Source organism: Athene noctua, chromosome 1 (assembly GCF_965140245.1).
Source record: "Athene noctua chromosome 1, bAthNoc1.hap1.1, whole genome shotgun sequence".
NCBI lineage: Eukaryota > Metazoa > Chordata > Aves > Strigiformes > Strigidae > Athene > Athene noctua.
Window position 1 is genome coordinate 252,731,656 of NC_134037.1, and position 19,137 is coordinate 252,750,792.

Below are 19,137 nucleotides of genomic sequence, written 5' to 3' on the forward strand. Positions count from 1 at the left end.
CCTCTTCTAGCCCCTAGGCTGGAGGGATGAGGAGCCCCCGGGCAGGCTCAGCCTGCGGGAAGGGAGGCTGTGCCGAGGCGAGGCCGGGCACAACCCTCTTCCCCTCCCTCCGGCCCCCACCTGCGCGCCCCTCAGCCCGGCGAGGGGAAGGGGCCGCACGGCGCCCCCACCCCTCCCGCTGCCCGCCGGGACTGCGGGCCGAGGGGAGGCAGCCCGGGGGATCCCCGCCGGTGCCTTCCCGCAGCCCCGCGCTGCCGGGCTCTGCCCCCTCCCGCCGCCCCGCCTCAGCCCGCCCTCCCCGCGCGGCACGCCGGGCCAACATGGCCGCCTCCCGCCCCGCCGGGCGCCCGCCGCTCGGCTGACAGACAGCTGCCCGCCCCGGGGCCGCCCCGCCGCCCGGCATGGAGGAGAGCTCCAGCTGCGAGAGCCTCGGCGCCGGGCGGGCGGCGGCGGCGGCGCGGCCGCCCAGCGGCGACTCCCTCTCCAGGTAACGGCCGCCGCGCCATCGCCCCCCCGCGCCGCCGCTGCCGCCGCCCGCGGGGGGCCGGGGCCGGGCTGCCGCTGCCGCACCGCCGCGGGGCTCGGCGGCTTGAGGGGCCGCTCGTCAGTCAAGAGCCGTCGCGGGCCGTGGGGGGCGAGGAGGAGGGCGAACAGGGGTCGGCGAGGAAGAGGAAACCGAGGGGATGGAGCCGGTGCCATTTTCTCCCCCCGTGGGCAGGAGGCTCGGGCGTCTCCCCGCCGGTGGGGTGTCCCTGTGGGGCGGCTCTGGGGTGACGGTGCACGCTGCCAGACGTGGGCACCGCTCGACTGCGGCCGAGCCGGTTCCTTTGACAGGCGTTTAGTCAGAGAAGGAGGTGCCACCCCCACCCGCCTTTCGATAAAAGCTCCCTGAATAACCAGAGCAAAAGCTCCCTGAATAACCAGAGCTGTGCCACCCGTCGTTGGTACGTGCAGTGAATGGATTTAGGAGATCACCAGTACAGGTGGGCTGTTGCTGGAAGCGTCGGGTAGGCACCAGGTTCCTTCCTGCACACTGCTGTGCCCAAGCTAGGCCTTACCCTTGTGCCTTTTCAGTAACAAATTTACTGGGGTGTGTGCGGTTTTGTCCTCGTGGCTTTTTCTGAGAGTTTGACTGCGGTCTGAATGACATTTAATGCCACGTGGGTAAATCCAAGGTCTTTAAGCCACAGAAGCTGAAAGGAGACTTTCCTGTTTGTCCCACCCCTCCCAGGCTATTGGTGAAGTTTGAATTTCATGACTCAGAAGCATGTCTCGCTTGGGCCATGCGTTTGATGCCAGAGAGGTAGCAAGGCAGGATGTTGGCAGATGGACAGGTGTGGTCCAGGGCCTGGGAGCAGGATGACCCGATGGCTCTAGATTATTCTGTCCCGCTCTGACTGCCCTTGCTGTGCCCAGGTTGTAGTATCACAGGGTAGCTCTGGCCGAAGGGATCCTGGCATCCCTCAGTCCAGCCTCCTGCTCACAGCGTGGACATCTCTGAGATCAGATCAGGCTGCTTGTGACTCTTACCCAGTCTGGTCTTGAAAACCTACAAAGATGGAGACTGCACAACCCCTCTGGGCAGCCCATCGCCATCTCCTGAATACTTTCCACAGAGGTACTGGGACTGCTTTTCTGTCCCCTGAAGCAGCCTCCTCTCCAGGCTTCCCCAGCCACTCCTCACATGCAGTTGCTCCAGCCCCACCATCCCGGTGACACTTCCATGAACTCCCTCCAGCTCATCAATGTCTTTCCTGCACTGGGGGGCTAAAACCTGGATGCAGTATTCCAGAAGCACTCTGAGTGAGTTCCGAGGGGGATCTTTCCCTGGATCTCCTGGCTCTGCCTCTGCTCTTACAGCCCAGGGTGCTGGTGGCCTCTTTTCAGACAGCATCTCTGTACTCACATGCTTGGTTTTTCCCCAGCAGGACCCCCAAGCCCTTTCCCACAGAGCTGCTCCCCAGACTGGCAGTGCCCAGTCTGCACTCAGGTTTCTTCATTATTGAGTCCTTCATGACTCATCATCCTCATTTGACCCTCCTTCATCAAATTGTTCTGTTTTCTGCTCTTCGTTTCAGTTTCCTTGTGCAGGTTACCTGTGCCCTGCCAGATGCCTACAAGCCTCTTTTCCCCCTTACCTCACTAACCCAGTATACTCGATATACTCTCTTTTTTTCCTTCTGCAACTTGCACCCATCTGGAGGTCAGTCACTGTAAGAGACACAGGCCTGTGGACAGAAAAGAGAGCTTAACTCGGAAGGGCCAATGGCTGCAAGGAAACTCTTGTTCAGCCTCTCAGCAGCATGCCCTGCACACATAGAACCGTTGCCAAACGGAGATGATAAATCTGTTTCTGTGGAGCATGTACAAGGCTATGTCCTGCAGTCCCTGAAAATGCCCAGACCTGAACAGATTTCTTGGGATATAAAAAAGCTTATCCAAAAGCTTTCAGTATTTAAAGTGTCTGTGTCAACGTTTAGAACTCATAGCCAATTTTTTGGATGTATTCCAAACAAAATATATTCTCCTCTAGCCAGGTGTTGGAAATAGATAAACGTTTTTCATCTGCAGTTATTAACAAAAAACCCCTCATCTTAAATTGGCATGTGCTGTGAAACTTTTTAGTTGAATTGGTTAAGATTAGGGCAAAATTATAAGAAAGTAAAATAAGGTTCTTGTAATGGGAGATGCCTGGTGACCTTCAGAATGTGTATCACCAGCTTCCCCGGGAAATCTAATGATACTTATGCACAAGTAAATAATTTTCCTATGAATTGGATTGTAGATACTTTTTTTTTTTTTTTTTTTCATTAAAGCTGCACTGTAGTCTGATTTTATGCATCAGAACAGTCCCTCTGAAGCTAATGGGACTATTTGTGTATGTTGAAACATACTTATTTTCATCTCTGGGATTGTGGTGTAATAGCTAGACTAACTTTGAGTTGTTAACCTATGACTGTAGAAATGTGACACATTTTCACTGTGATTATGTTTAAAAAGAAAAAGTTAGCTTTGGGGGTGATGCGAAGAGCATAGTGAATCATGAGAGTGCTGTCATCAGTTTTTGTAATCATTTTATTTCAGAAGAACAACAACAGAAAATTAGTAGAAAGTCACTCATCACAGATTCACAGCTTCACTAGCAGTGTGAAGCCTTATTGAGTTGTAGTTAACTGAATTGTTTTACGCATGAAAGGTGACAGTATTAAATATATACAGCAACATATTAAAGGTGCTAGTATTAAATATATACAGATTCTTTCAGCTCCATCTCAGAAGTGAGTTTCGTCTTTCTAGAGGTACTTAAGATTGAGCTCCTCAAGCAGAGATGCTTGATAGAGTTTACGTACACGTAATTATGGTTGGGCACATGAATAAGTGCCTTAAAGAACATATATACATTTGTCTTTTAACAATGAGATAGAGTAATAATGGCATTTGACAGTGAAAGTTGCTTTGATATTTTAGTAGACCCTAGTAATGTGGAGTAATGTGGAGTACGTGTGCTCCCTGAGTAAGATACAGGAATAACTAAACAAGCGTTACCTACTTTGTGTCACAGCTAGAAAAATATTTGAAAAGCTCTTTGAAACTCATGGTATAGCTGTTTGTACATAGTGAAAAATCCCCATCTCTATGTGGAAATACCGAGTTAGTTTCAAATGAGCAGGTCACAGTTAATTAGCTCAGCTGCCCTCATAGTTGTGCTGAAACAGCTATTCTGCTTATCAAGTTTAAGCTGTCTCACCCAGTGCTAGTTTTGGGTGGCACAGCACTGGGTTCTGCAGCTCTCCGTGGTTTCCAAAGGTCAGTATTTAGGATAGACTTTTCCCTTACATCCTGTCCTCATGGAAGACAGATGACCATGAGCCAACTACTCATAAAGAGCTGCGGTGGTATTTAACTGGCAGCTTACAAGGAGCGCTTGTGTGTCTGCCACGTCAGGCCAGGAACAACCCGTGAAACGGAAGGAGGAGTGAGGTAAAGCACTGATTCTAATGTTTATGAGCTACAGCACAGTTATGTCCAGAAGAGCAAGCTTTATGCAGCATTATGTTCTGCTTTTATATCTGTAAAATGGCTGGGGAGCCTTGCTGAGTGAGTGATAAACAGCTTTCAGCTGTGCTAGTTAATAGACTTCTTCAAAGACCACTCTTAAAATGAATTTGTAGGTAGAGCTGTGGGTGGGTTTTTTGGTTTTGTTTTTTAAACTTTAAGTTGCATATGGATGGTTTGACCTTTGGAATTCATAGTAACAGCCTACAAAATTCTGCCATAATCTTTTCTTTTGTGAAAGGAAAGCCAGATAGAGCCATGTACGACTTTAGCAGAACACGTGACTTTAGGAAAAAGGTGATGTCAAACTTCAGATATTTACTTTTCATTAGAAGCAATTAGGCATTTTATTCATGCAGTCTGTGTGGTTATGTGCTGTAGTTTCTGAGTGAACATATATCTTTATGTATTCCTCTGCAATGTTATCTGAAAAAGCATATTGCAGTCCAGTCTGAACAACAGTCCAATAAGATATCTAAGAGGTTTTCTGTTAGATCTGCTGAAGGTAAATTTGTACTGCCTGTGCAGAAGTGTGGAGGTGATTGTACTGTAAAGAAACTGCTGTAGATGTCACTGATATTTCAACCTCAGTATAACATGAGAGAAAGAGATAAGGCAGTGGGCAGATGTTTCCTGCCAGCAAGACTGTAGCAACGTTTGATGTTACCACTTTCTGGTTGCTTGTTACCACCTCTCTACTGATGGTTATCATCCACAGAGGTCTGCAGACACAGTGGATCCTATGCATTGCACTTTTACTGGAGCATATGAGAATAATCTTGCTCCTTGTCTTTATGTTTGCAGGGATAACTCTGAAAACATAAATGCTGTGTAAATCAGTGCAGCAAAGTCTGTTGAAGCAATAGCTCATGAGGTATGAACTCCCCCCTTTGTCTCAAATAAGGTCCTGTCAATACCTGGTCTGATTTAAGGCTATGTTGAAGGAATTCCTTCCCCAAGGATGAGAGTGATGCTGGAAGGAGTTGGGTCTGTAAGCTGTTGGCTGAGGAGGGCTTGCTAACACCACATTGCTACCAGATGTATGAGCTTTGCTGATTGAGTTGTTTTGTGATGAGTCATTGAAGTTAGATTTTGAAAGGGTAGATTTTTGCCAGTTCTGGTGTTCAGTGAAATGTGAGTAGCTGTCATTTTCCTCATGGGCTCTGAGAGCACTTCTTGCATTTGATTTCTTATATGTGTGAAGCAGGATTTCTCAAGAATTGTTACCATTAAAAACAAGTACATTGCTGGCTGAGTGTTGATAATGAACTATTTTTTGCATCTGCAAAACTTAACACTATGCCTAGAACCAATTAGCAACTCCAGGCGGGCTCATTATCATTAATTTTAATATGTGAGTGATAATTTATAACACTTATTTGCAACTGAAGTCCATTCTGAGATAGTTTTTTTTGTGTACTGTGTATTGTGAACATAAAGAGCAGTTTTGCCTGCATGCGCGTTTGCAAAATAAGGAGCACCTTTTATTAGAGATTGAAGATTTGGGGCAGAAAATAATGAAAATAACATTTAAGTCAAAAAGACTTTAGAGCTTTTAATTTATGCACTGCACTTGCGAAGATAAACCATTACCTTTGAAGAATTTGGGAACTGTTTTTAGTAGCAATCTTTGGCATGCATGTTTCTTTTCCTGCATTCAGCAGAAACCATTCCTACTTCTCTGGGAGTGTGAGACCTTCAGTCTTAAAAGTTTTCCTCTGTCAGGCACACATCTGTCTCTGCCCAGGCTCTGACCATTCAATAAAAGCGTACATGTTTGGTTTTTAAGTATATTTTTAATTTGAGAATATAAAATATAATTGATGCTCACCTGTTTCTTATATTGCAATTAATGTCATGTTGCTGTTTAAAGGCCTCACAGAATTTGGGGTGTCGTGGTTCTAGCTGCTATACAGATACAAAAGGCAGTAATTCCTGCACTGAAGAGCCAGGGACTATTTAAATTGCCCAAGCCAGGACTACTCTATTTTTACTAATGCCTGGTGGGTAATTTTAGTAAGCTCTTGGACTTGCAGTTGAGTGCTGACACTCCTTGCTGAGAGATTGGTGAAGAGTGAGGAAGTCTAAGGATGAGATGAAAAACTGCTGTGGAGAGATGAGGCAAGATCTGACAGCTGGTGAGGAGTAAAGCTAGGCTCAGAACACGACTCTCTTGGGTCCCATCAAGCACTGCCTTTTCTAAAGAGAAATGGTAATGTTATGTTGACTAACAGTCTATTTGCTAGATAGTTTTAAGTTGTACACATAGTTCCTTAACTACAGGCTGTTTACAGCAGACACACAACTACAGAACCTGAATTTTAAGATTGAGGATGACCTGATGATGTCAAATGGCACAATTTCTATCTGTTACGTGATTGTACTTCTGCTGTGACTTCAGTTACAGGTTAATACCTGTCTCAAACAGATTTTGTTATCTATTTCTGATGTTTTATTATCTCCCTTCCTTTGCTAATGGTTTTATAGGTCATGTACAAAGGCAAGTACTGCATTTGCAAAGGTCATAACACCTCTTGAATGGCTCGGCAGAATCGGTAGTCCACGGCTTCTTTTTCTTGAATCTTTTCCTGATGACCTGCTTTACTGTTACTGGTTTTTCAGTGCTTAGGGTATGAGGTAGTGTAAAAAGACCTGATCCACACACCAAAGGGCTTATGTTACCAGGAAGCTTAGTTGAGGAAAAAAAAAAGCAAGCATACGTTAGAAATGCATCGGAAACCTTTCAGAGGTCACTCTGATAAGGTGTTATATAAAAGGTGTAGCTGTAAAACAGGACATGAAAAAGGTGGTCTTGTTATTTGTGCATGGGAAGCCCATTCCACCATGAAGAAGAAGGTGAGAGGAAGGTAATGAAGTGCTTGGTTTGTAGAAGTGCTTGGGATAACCCAGGGAAATGAGAATACAGAAGAGACACTGTCACAGTAATTACTCCCCTCTTCATTTTAACTAAAAACCATCTGTCTCTTTTATAGCCCCAGTAACTCGGAGCGAATGGAAGAAAAAATCAGTGAAAGACAACAACAAAAAATCAGTGGAACTTTTCAAGTATTTGTTTTTCTTTTTCGGACCATCTGTAGTTTCTTTTGCCAGACAATGTTCTCACTCAGTAATTTTCCAGTGATTTCAAGGTAGCTCTTTTCCTTGCTTCTCTCTTGCCTCTCTGCTCCATGAATTCTTTCCCATTGCTTTCTAAACCCTGATACATTTGATGAAGAGAAAGTGTTAGCAGTTTTCTAGTCCATAACCCCACCCCTTCAATATGATGTTCTAGTCATTTTGTTAGCTCTGTACAAACGCTCACACTTTACAGATCTGGTCTTTCTGTAGTCTTCTATCCATAGCTCCAGAATCACTAATGTTAGGTCACCCAGTGGTTCAAATTTGATCTGGGTCAGGTGTGGGTATGTGATCATATTTCTGCTGAACTAGTTAGAAAAACCATGAGTTTATGGGGTTTTTTCCTTTGTTCTGGGAAGATGGGCAACACCTGTTTAGAATAAAACAAAAATTTTATCTGGATTTATTTACTGTGATGTAAAGAGGCTACATGCCCATACAGAGTGTTACATTCAAAATCTTGTTCATGGGCAAAAAGGCAGGACATCTCTATACAGCAAAGAATTTATCGTTAGTGTAACTGAAATTTTGAAAGTCTAATCATTAGTCCAAATGCAATTATTGCAGAAAAAAAAAAAAAAGAAGAATAATGCAGTTAAAACTGTCTTAGTTTCTACCCCTCTTTCTGGTATAATGCTCACTCCCCCTCCCCTGCTCCTCTGAGTCCCAAGGTTGCTGGTTTTATTCTGGTGGTGGTGGGTGTTACAGCGAGTTGTCAGCATCTGGAGTCCTTTGCTGGGAGAGAGGTATGAGATTCGTGTTTATGGTTTCTTCTTTCCTTACTGTAGGATCCACCTGGGATCATTTTAGTATGTTTGGTAAGACAACTTTACACCTATCTCTTTCTAAACTGGTCTGCAATCCCACATTGCATCTGATTTTTGCTGTATGCGGTTGCATTTATTTGTATCGGATACTATTTCTTTGTTATCCCTAAAATCTGTTTTGTCCAGCTCCAGGTATGCATTTCTTTAACTGTCCATTGGTGAGTTGTTTATAGCCATGGTCTCCAGTGCCAAGCCTGTGTCCCATCTCTTCTCAGCCTGTGCCTGTACTCCTCTGTGCCACGTCCCGTGTCTCCACTTCTCCAGGCCTCTGCTGTCATAACAGGTTGTTGTATTTCTCTATGCAAAGCCATTACATTAGTGGTAAATATCTCATTCTGTACAGAATAACTGCTTGTTACTGCTGTCTGTGCAAAACTGGTTGTACCACACACAAACAAAAATAAAGCAGATACAGCCACCTGGCCAATTACAGAACTTGAGTCACAACTAAACCAAGTAAAACCTAGTTGCCAGCAGGCCGAGAAAAGTTCAGACAAACCAAGAGTAACAAACCTTTATCCCAAGGACTTGAAAATTCACTGCAGAGCTTATGGCCTATGAAGAACAATGGCAGTACTGAATGACAGGGCTAAAAGTTAACCCAACTATATATTTCTGAACAAAATTTGACTGGTGGAGTAAGTATACAGCTGACCATTGCTTGGTGTTTTGTGAGCAAAGTGTTTGGTCTTTTTTTTTTTTTTCTTTTCCCCCTGGCACAAAAAGCACTAATATCTGTGTTCCTAAGCTCCTGAACCACAGCCTCATTCACACCTCCTGCCTTTAGTGAATATGAAGTATTTGTGCTGTTTTTATTGCTGTGTTAGTAAATCCTATTGTTGATTTCAGTTGATGTCACTGCTATGAGATGGGGGTCTTCTCCAAGAGAAAGATTGTACAGATAGGAAGGAGAATGAGCCTCATCAGCTGTTTCAGCTAACTCTGCTCAGGAGAGAGCTGGAGCCTGTGAACAAGTTGGTTACATGTGGAAGATTATAGGGGCTGTCTGGCTGCTGTGGAGAGCAGATGCTGAACACAGGGGCAGGTCACTGAAACCTGTAGCACCAGAGATGAGCTACTGAAGAATGACTGTCAAGATCAGTCATCAGAGTAGAGGTTGGTTTAACCAGCAGATGGGATACCTTTAACAAATCAAAACTGCTTGGCATCTCATTTATAAGTAGAATACCTCTGATAAAGAAATGAAAAATGTGGGGTCTTCTGCTCACATTTTAACCAAGTTTTGGAGTAGTCTGTTCTGGAAAATTCAGGCTGTGTGCTAAAGAATGGACATCCCACTTCTACACTGTAAATGAGCCCCCACACCTCATGAGAGAGCGATTCCTGAGACTTTTTCCTCAAAGGTGAAGAAACATGCTACCAGAATGGTCATTAAATGCTGTGGTGTGAGAAGAAGAATGTGGTGGAACTGTTTATGGATGTGCTCAGGACTTGTGCCAGCAGAGCAGTCTTGGCCCTTGTTACCATCTGCTGGGGTACAGCTGCTGATCACTGCTGCATCCAGCACCACAGAGGGACATCTTTAATCATTTTTGCTTAAACATACTCTGATTCTAGATTCCACCTTCTGCTTCCACTTTCTGTTTCCACCTTCCATAAAGAAAAATACAGACATCCTGGATGAGACTTGTCTCATCTCATTGGACTGATAACAGATCTCTGTGTTTCTTTTTGTAGACAATGAGGAAGAGTGAGTCATCTCAGTTTCTCCCCAGTGACTGTAAGGAGGGTCTACAGTGAGTAATTCAGATGTGATCACCTACACAGAACTCCTCATCGTTGTGGTAGTGGCAAAAAGTGTGTTGAGCTTGGGTTATTCTCCAACCCAAAAAAGGAAGGAACTATTTCTTAACTCATGTCATTCCTCTTTTTTACATATTAACTAAATCTGTTTGCAACTGAGAGAACAGAGATTTGTAGTCTGGTTTTCTAAGCCCTGTTTCTTCATGTATGTGTATATATCTGTCTAGTTTGTCCACTAGTTTTCGTAACATTTGGACAGGTTTAACCATGTTTGACGGATGAGTGAAAGTAATAACTTATGACAAGTTTTGCATTTAAACAAAGATGGAGATGAGAAGGGAGGCCTTGTAATTTTTCCCATTTTTCTCATTTTTCACTTATGGAAAAAGGTAGTTCCTTTTTCAACTGAAGGAGATACCTAGATGAGATAGATGTCATGAATTTGTGGAGATTCTCTTGGACATGGCTTCTCTCAAGTTGGAGAAATACATTATATTCTGTCATTTTTGCATTTCCTTCTTTCCCTGTGCTTTCTCTGGTGTCTGCAAAAGGCTGTGTTCAGTTGAAAACAAAAAGCAAAGCAAACTTCTCTGCCACAAGAGACTCATCTTCTGGAAACCAGGGCAGCATCTAGTTCAGATTGTCATATCTCCAAGTGAGATATGGCAAAAAAACTTCCCTCAGCAGAGTCAGTACATTCCACAGGTCAACGTAGCAAAGGTCAGTGTCCACTCTGGGATAATGAATTGTCATCTAGACTTTATTGCCTGGGTTTCCACTGACTTAAGTGGGAGTGTGGACACTTGTGGTATCTATTATACCACTGGGAACGGAACCATCCAGACCTCGTTGATTCTACTCCTCTTCGATTTATTTTGTTTTTCGCATGAACTGATTTCTGCCTGAGGAAGCAGAAGTGGTAGGAGGAAGTGGCTTTGGGTGGTCTTAGAAGATTAGCCCTCATTTTGGATCTATGAGAACTGATGAACAGAAAGTCTTCAGATGAGCTTGCCAACTTTGTATGCCTCATTTCGTTGTAAGGTGGAAGAGTTAGAAAGACCTTTGTTTTCAACATGTACCTTACAACTGGCCAGTGGGATGAATGAGTGTGCAGAGCTCTTTGCCAAATCTGGGCCATATAAATATCAGTGGCTGCTGAGCACTTTGGAAACTGGGCTTTGTATTTAGACAATAAATGGGACTGAGTTCATGGGGAAACCTGGTCCCAGGGATTAGTGTTGAACCTCAGGACTTTGATAGACCACAATCTTCAAAGATGCTGGGGCTGTCTGGAAGTTGTAGTAAGATACAGATAAGGTGCTCAATGTTTCTGAAAACATCCTGTTTTGTCTTAGCTTGAATTTCTGGAAATAATGCCAATGCCCCCAAATTATTGAACACTTGGCTTCTTTAGCCTGGAGACTCTGCTAGGGACCAGTTTCATGTAGGGGCTGGGCTGCCAGTAGAATATAGTTGTTCTCAATCCTTTTTTGAGCTGTCTAGTAGAGCACGCAGCTGAGTAGTGTCTGTGAAAGTTTATCAAGGTGTTACACCACGTCAGTTTTGCTAGGTGATACAAGACTCTCCAGATTGGCTGTATTTATATATTCTTTCCTCCGTCTTGAGGTTTTTTTCCAGGATGGAACAAGTAATGTCATTGATGAGTAAATCGCTGGTATTTTTAATTCCTGTGGGTGTTTGGCTTATTGGGGTGAGGGCGTTGTGTGGTGTGTGTTTGAAAAAATCAGAACATTTAACAATATGTGTTACGTTCTAAGGTGTTTTTTAAATAGGGAAATAGGTAGGAAGCTAAAGAAAAATTGAGACAGCGCATGAACTGTGGGAAGTATACATATATTTGATTAAACTATACATAACTGGTTCTTAGTATGTAACTAGGAATTAAGGAACTGTCAGAATACAAATAGTAAAAGAGAAGCTATACCTGTCTTTTTATCCAGTTCTGTCTGTCCTAAGGTGAGTACTTACTAATGTAGGTATTATTTCTGTTTCTTTCCTCAATCAAGTTAATAGGGTTTTTTTAAAAAAAAAAAAAAAAAAATTAACAAGCAAACAGAATATTTTATATCAGGTGTTGGTTTCTGGCTTTTCTCCTTCTTGCTCTCAGACTCAGGAGTTGTTATTACAACTTATTGTGAGACTGTCTGAATTTGCATCAAAGTCCTGATAATTTTTTACTTGTATGTTCTCCTCTGCCTTATTATATTTTAAAGGAAGGGGGTGGAAGTTTATATGGTAAATATAAATATTGGTAAACTGCAGGAGTGGGTTTGAACTGTATATAGGATTTCCATCATGACTTTTGTCTACTTTTGAAGTACCTGTGGAGGCAGTTAGATGTTGCCAGCCCTCTTTCTCTTGTGGGGTGCAGTGGTAATTCTGAGGTTGCTCTGATGTAGGAGATAATAGCACCATCTGAGTCTCTTCCTTCTCTGTCACAGAATGTCCCAAGCCCTGGAACTGGCTTCAACCACAGGAAGAGCTAAGAGACACAGGTGGTCTTAGAGCACCAGGAAACACTTGAATTTGGATTCTTGAGTTGCCTTTTTGCTAGAGGCAGTCATACTGCATGGAGAGCCCCTTGGCTGTGGTCTGCCGAGGCTGCTGCCTGGGCTGTTCGGGGAAGAGAGCTGCAGGGCAGTACATGAGCTGATTCATCATGACCTGAGAGATCACTTGACAGACATCCTGTCAGTCAGTGATTTCCCGAATGGCTTTCTCTCTGTCACTGTGCAGCACTTCTTCAGGATCTGAAGCCTGAAGTGCTGGAACTTCTCTCCCTCAGCCATGTCTTTTTGACCTAGAAATACTGTTTTCTTGAAGGGGTGGGTATTTTCTTCACTTCTAGTTCATCCTGCCCTCCTCAGCATCTTATATTTGAAAACAAAGCCTCTAGCTCCTTCTGAACAACCACAAATGATCCCCAAAAACGTAGCAATACCCTAATGTGTAGGAAGGCACAGAGATGAGTGGAGTGGGAGCACTGTTCCAGCAGTTTGTGTTGTCGGTAAGCAGGGTTGTGGTTTGAACCCCTCTTCCCCTTATAGTCTTAATTTATTTTCAATGGGAAGGGTCTGTCTTGGTGACTGGAAACCCCAAAGCTTTGAGGCACAGACCCAGATGTGCACACCATCTCTGGGAAGTCTGTCAAACCTTTCTCATAAGCACTAGGGCAGAGCCAGAATGACTGGGCTGCCTTTCCATCATGTCTCACCTGGAGGAGGTGGGTTGCTTGCCTTGCCCACCACTAACTGCCCAACCTCCTAATGCTGCAAGCAAAGACACTTGTGCTAGTGGTGGATTTTGCAAGCCAAACATTACCATTAGGAACTGGAGTCAGACCAAAGTACTGGGTTATCAGCCTGCTTTCAGGATATAGTAACTAATTTTGGACTCTAGGTAGGGGCTGAAGTTCACTTGGTGAAACAGGTAAAATGTCAGTTCTCTGCAGAAATCTAAAAATAATTTTTTTTTTTCTTCCCTTCTGTTTTCTTCCTTGTAGCTGAGCACCATCCAATACCAGCCTGGAGCTTAGTTGGAAACCTAACTGCCCTATTGTTCTTCTTGTGAATACAGATCACTTTGTAGTTATCTTTCATGTGCTGATCAGACGATATTGGTTCAGGCCTCTGTTCTTCCTTTTTTTTTACCTTCTGGGTTGTTTGACTCACAAAAGCATGATACTGTGGACTGCTCGCTGTTATTAATTACGTGCTGCATATTGGTTTGTCTTTGGGTGTTGGCCTTCTATTCTCGGAATCTTGCAAATATTTTAAACAATCAGCCTATTGTTTAGCAAGTGCTCTACACACACTGTAGGCCTTTTGTGAATTTCTGTTTAAAAAAAATAATAAAAGAATGACTAATGGAGCATGAACGGTGCTTGTGACACTGTAGTCCATTGTGTAACTATTGAGAGCAAAATTTGCATTCCTAGAAAAGCTTGTTCACGGTCAAAATATAGGACATTCTCTTTATGGCTCATGGGAAAACATGTACTATATATTCAGCTCAGGATGCTACTTAGAAGGATCAACTTTTAAAAAATGACATTTTCCTCCCTTGGAACATTGAAGTTGGACTGAGACCCGGCTTTGCTTGGCAACAGAAGTGAATCTTTTTCATTCAGGCAAGTGGTGTGGGGGGCTATTTTAGGTCTGTCACACACATGCACAATGATTTGTTTGCTGAAATGGCTTCTTTTTAAGATGTCATTAAGCTCTGACATTGCCAGCCCTTTTGAATCGAGAGGGTACGTTATTATATTATATAACTGTCTGCCTCCTCTGAATGCCAGAGGAAGTCTGGCAGTTGGTGCTTTTCTTTCTTTCAAATGCATATTTGTTTATGGCTTTTTTTTTTTCCCCCCTTGAGATTGTTACAGGTCAGGCAGAGGTTAGACTGGGATCTTTAAATGTTTAGAAAAATTGTGAGTTCCGTGTACTTCTGAAATGTAGCAATTGTCTGTCCTGCATGTGCCTAAAAAGAGGGTACTGGGTGTTTGCAGGGGGTAAGGGTGTATCTCATGCTGTAGGTAGTTTCGTTTGGTACTTGTCTAAGTAGAATAAGCCTGTTTTGATTTTCATTTTCACTGTGAAGAATTAAGGTCGAGTCACTGCTCAGTGGAGATACTACTCCTTTGTTTGTCCATGTAAGCTTTCGGGAGAGGGGCTGCCTGTTATTATGGGCGTGCACAGTGCTGAGCACTGTGGGACAGGAGGTGTTAAGATGCTAAAACTTAATTTATAGCAGCAGAGCCTGTTACGGCCCCACGGCAGAGTGGAAGCCAGTGCTGAGTGCCCAGCTCCTGCTGCGAGGCCCTGGTTCGGTCAGATGCCAGCTGTGCTTTCAAGTGCTTGCCTGAAGAGGGGCATACAAGGGACTTCTGAGTACCCTTAGGTATTATATACAGATAAGGACTGTAGGGACCACTTAGCCTTAGCAGAGAGCGGCTGTAAAGGGGAGAGACTGATGTGGGCAGCAGCTGGATTTCCCAGGCCAGTTCAGCCAGTACTAGCTAGGACAAAGTCATATTCGTAGGGAACAAGCACCATTTGTCTTGCTCTGCTCTGATGTGACCCAGAAGGTTTTTTTGGTATTTCTTTTTTCTTCTCTGAAAGAAACAGGAGTGTTGAAAGTATTGAGGAGAAAAAGTTGACCATTTGAATTTGGGAAGTTGAGTGCTCAGTACCTCTGTATCATTATACTTTTAAGACAAGTGCCCAAGCGCTCCTATTCATGGCCCTGCTGTGAGTTTGATCCAGTTGGATCCTGCTCTCTTGGCATCTGAAGCTTCCAAATTAAATTGTATTTGCCACTAGTCATTATTAATTTGCAGTTTTCACCTTGATTTAGGAATGTACATAATGAGAAACTTTTAAAAAAACAGGAAGAGAGGAAATGGAAATTTGCCCTCTGCAGTGTTTTTCTCATTTATGACCTCTGTGTCTGAAACTCTATTGCTCAGTGGTGCATTTTATCACCTGTTTTCCATGTCAGTTCAATCACTATTGAAACAAAACATTGTTTGATACAGAAGAAATGGTGTGAGCAGCTTATGCCAATTAGTGTCTTAAGTAATTGGCACACCTTTGGAAGCAATGAAGAAGCTACTTGTTGTACTGGAAGGGAAGGAATATTCATAAGGAAGGTGCTGGAGAAGTGACTTTATCATCACTGACTGCATTTTGGTTGTGTTATTTATATGAGTGAGCGAGGTTAGTATTTTAAGAGAGTGGTACAAAAAATAGGTGTTCTCAAGCCCTATGCATATGCTGTAAAGAAAAATGCCACATTTTCTAGAGGTGCATTTCCTCCTGTCCCATCAGTTTTTCTCAGTTTTTGCAGAGTTCTCATATGCAGGATCCGACTCAGGGATTTAGAAGAGGAGCTTTAGAAATCAGAACTTGATTTTTTTCTCTTTTTATTGTCTCTGTGTGTTTTTTGGTGGGTTTTTTTTTTGGTTGGGGTTTTTTTTTTTGAGCAACTGTCTTATTCTGAAGCAAGACAAAAGTCTCCTCCTTAGTTTTCAAAGTCTAAACAAGTGTCTTCAAAAATTAACAGTAGTTTCTAGGGAAGTTGCAATGCATGGAATTGTAGAATGGTTTGGGTTGGAAGGCATTTTCAAAGGTGATCTAGTTCCAACCCTCCTACCATGGGCAGGGACATCTTTCACTAGACCAGGTTGCTCAGAGCCCCATCCAACCTGGCCTTGAATGCTTCCACAGATGTGGCATCCACAACTTCTCTGGGCAACCTGTCCCGTTGTCTCACTGCCCTCATCGTACCCAGTTCCTTTCTGCATAGGATTGTTTCTTATCTTTGCAAAGGTGTGTATGTGTATACTTTTGATGTTCTTGCTGAACAGAAAGAGGCACACCTCTAAGAGCTTCCTCGGAAATAACCATTCTCAGCAATTACAAGCTGGGATGGCTCATCCCAATCATCCCTCATATTAATGTCATACCCTTTGTCTCAGATTTTGCCAGAAGTTTTGAAGTTTATATGATATATGAAATTGGTTGTCGTGACTTTATTCTTGGGTCACATGGCCTAAGAGAAGAGGTTGTGTAGTATTGTCATCCTTATGCCTGATGCTTACAGAAAGTTATTTGTAAATATCTCCTAGGAGTTTTTCTTTCCTCTGGAGGGTGGACATGGGGAAGTAAAATATCCTGGGTTTGGAGTACAAAGAATGTGGTATTAAATTCCCTACAATAGGGGTAAGGATACATGGAGGAGGACTCATTCCTGCATAATAAACAGTGCATTTGTCTGCATCAAGTTAGAGCTGTGGGGCTTCACTGATTCTGGCACTTCCCTTGCATCTTTGTGTTTGTCTTTTACCCGACCAGAGTTCACTGTGTCATGCTCAGACCCTCATGAGGTCAAATTGCTCTCTTCGGAAGCTGTACTTGTGCTTTCTCCTTTCAGGTAAAACTGTTGCTTCTCTGCACTAGAGTCAAACTCTTTCTGTAACAGCTGGCAAAACAAATGGCAACTACAAGTTTTTATTTCTTTTCCGTGGCTTTCTTATACATCACATTTTTTACATTGCAGGGGTCTGAGGGCAGAGATTGACTTGGATGACTCTGACAGATGCCATTTAATGATACTTTTTGAAGTGGCTTAAGACTTTTATTGCTGCTTTCCCCCAAAATATTTCACTGAACTTTCATAGTTTGACAGGATAAGTTTGCATGTCTCAGACACTTCTGTTTGCAGCTTCTCTACATCTTTGTTGACAGTTTAAGCTAATCATACTGGCATACCTTCAATTCTGCTACGGATGCAGTAATACCTTTGAATTGCCTGAACAAGAATCACCGGAGGGCATCTGTCTGAGTCTGAATTATGTTTGAAAACCACCTGGCATGTTGTGGGATAGTCCTAATAATAACAATGAACACTTTATCAGGAGTTGAGTCATTGTGCTTCGTTTCCATTGTAATTCTCTTATTAGTTGCATATATTCCATGTATTCCATATAGCCAAGGGGTTAATACTGCGTGCATATACTGTACAAGACCATTGTGCTGTCAGCTCTCATTTGGACTCATCATTCAAAATCTGGTCACAAGAAACACATTCAAATAATAAAAATAATTACTAAGATGAAAGACATAGATCAGTGTTAATTGCATCCTAAACCTGTTTGCTGCTTCTGCATGGGGTGGGAGGAAGGAGAGGAGAAACAGGGATGGCAGTAACAGGCATAAGGTGCTTTCCCTGAAGGTGCTTTTGAACTGTTGGTAGGGGTCTCTCTTGGCACTTAACACAGACATTCATCAGCAAGGATAGTGTGGAACTGCCTGGGCCTCGAGCATGGGAAGAGAAGTGTTCCAGGAGGTCCTTGGTCTTCGCAGGTTCCTCACAGGAACATCTGCGCTCTCTTTCTTTCCTGTAGGAAGAGCTCAGAGTATTTTGTGAACCTGAGTATATGTTGTTTCCTAGAACCTTAATGAGGTTCAGAGATAATATCGTTATTTTACATGTTTATTAAGTGTATTGAACTAGACCTTAAGCTAGCAGTGATTGGCACAGCTCCAGTGATTTTTTTAACCCTTGCTGAAATCTGCCCAAAACCTACCTGTGTTCTCAAGTGTTTGTCAGGTGCCCCCAAACCCAGCAGTTACATCTGACCATTGTGCCCGTGCCATCCCTTAGGTTTGTTCTGTGCTGTCTTACTGGTGGAACACAGCTGATGGGGGTATGTCCCTCTGAGAACAGAGCATCCTTGGTGGGGTCCTCAGGACGATACCGGAAGTACCCCGTCATACTGCCAAAAGCATTGCACGAGACAGCTTTAACTACGTTGGCAAAAGCTGGGATAATGTGCAGAAGCTGTGACAGAAACCAGAATAAATTATTTGCCCAAGATGATGCAGAAGGGCTGGTGGCAGAGTGTGGAGGGAGCTCTGGTTTCCTCACTCTGAGTTTGTGTGTCAGCCCCAGGACGCTCTTCCCCATCCGCAAGCATATGAAACTGCGTGGTTTGAGAATCTTTCCTTTTGCATTGGCAGCAGAGAAGAGCTTGAGATTGACTAAACCACTGAAGCTAATAAACTTCTCATGTGCATGTAGGGACATCAGGTTAATTAGTTTGCTAAGCAGCAGAGCTGGAATTGTGCAACTGCCTGACAACGATAAGAGGAGGGAGCCGCAAGCCAGTGGCGTTTCGGTTGTCTGCTCCTTCGTTCCATCTCAGCTCACTATAAATGATGGATGAGGATAACAGAGGCAGTGAGCCAAACATATGCAACCTATGCATACTGCACAGAGCTGCATAATCCAAGCGGTATTGTTCACTGTGTGTGCAGGCGGCGCTTCCCAAAAGCTCGTGCTGCTGTCGCTGGAGGGGGGCTTCACCGGTGGTTTCTGTGGGAGCAGAGGGACACACTGGTGCAGGGAGCTTTTGAAAATCCACTTCTAAAATGCAAATGCTTTCCTTCATTAAAACCCACTTGAAGCCAAGCGTGATCAACAAACACAAAACACTTTCACAGCTCAGACATGTTGTGGGTTATGGTTCTGTTTTTTTTTTTTTTTTTTCCTTTTTCCCCTGCATAAAGCAGTTTGCCCCTTAGCCTGCCAAAGTGAAATTAATTGACAATTTCATAAAGATTTTTGATCTACAATGATTCAATAATTGCTGCTTGTGTATTAGGTAGACACTGGGAATGTATGAGGGCAGACAAGTTGCATAAGCAGAAAAACTGGTGAAATTTTGATCCTTTTTGTTAGAACTCTCCCTCCCTGGCTGTTAAGAGCAGGTTAGACAGACAGGTTTCAGGAGTTCTTTGGGTGTAGCTTGTCCTAGTTTAGGGACAGA

The 19,137-nt window shown here is 43.5% G+C and overlaps 1 protein-coding gene across 1 annotated transcript in view; it reads left to right on the top strand.

Annotated features, from left to right (window-relative positions):
* The first annotated feature begins 327 nt into the window (after nucleotides 1-327).
* The window catches only part of MTMR2 (myotubularin related protein 2), a 63,841-nt gene continuing 45,031 nt past the window's right edge, over nucleotides 328-19,137 (top strand). The window contains exon 1 of the mRNA XM_074916848.1: nucleotides 328-487. Within this exon, the coding sequence (XP_074772949.1) occupies nucleotides 402-487 (86 nt within the window). The 5' untranslated portion in view covers nucleotides 328-401. The remainder of the gene's footprint in view (nucleotides 488-19,137) is intronic.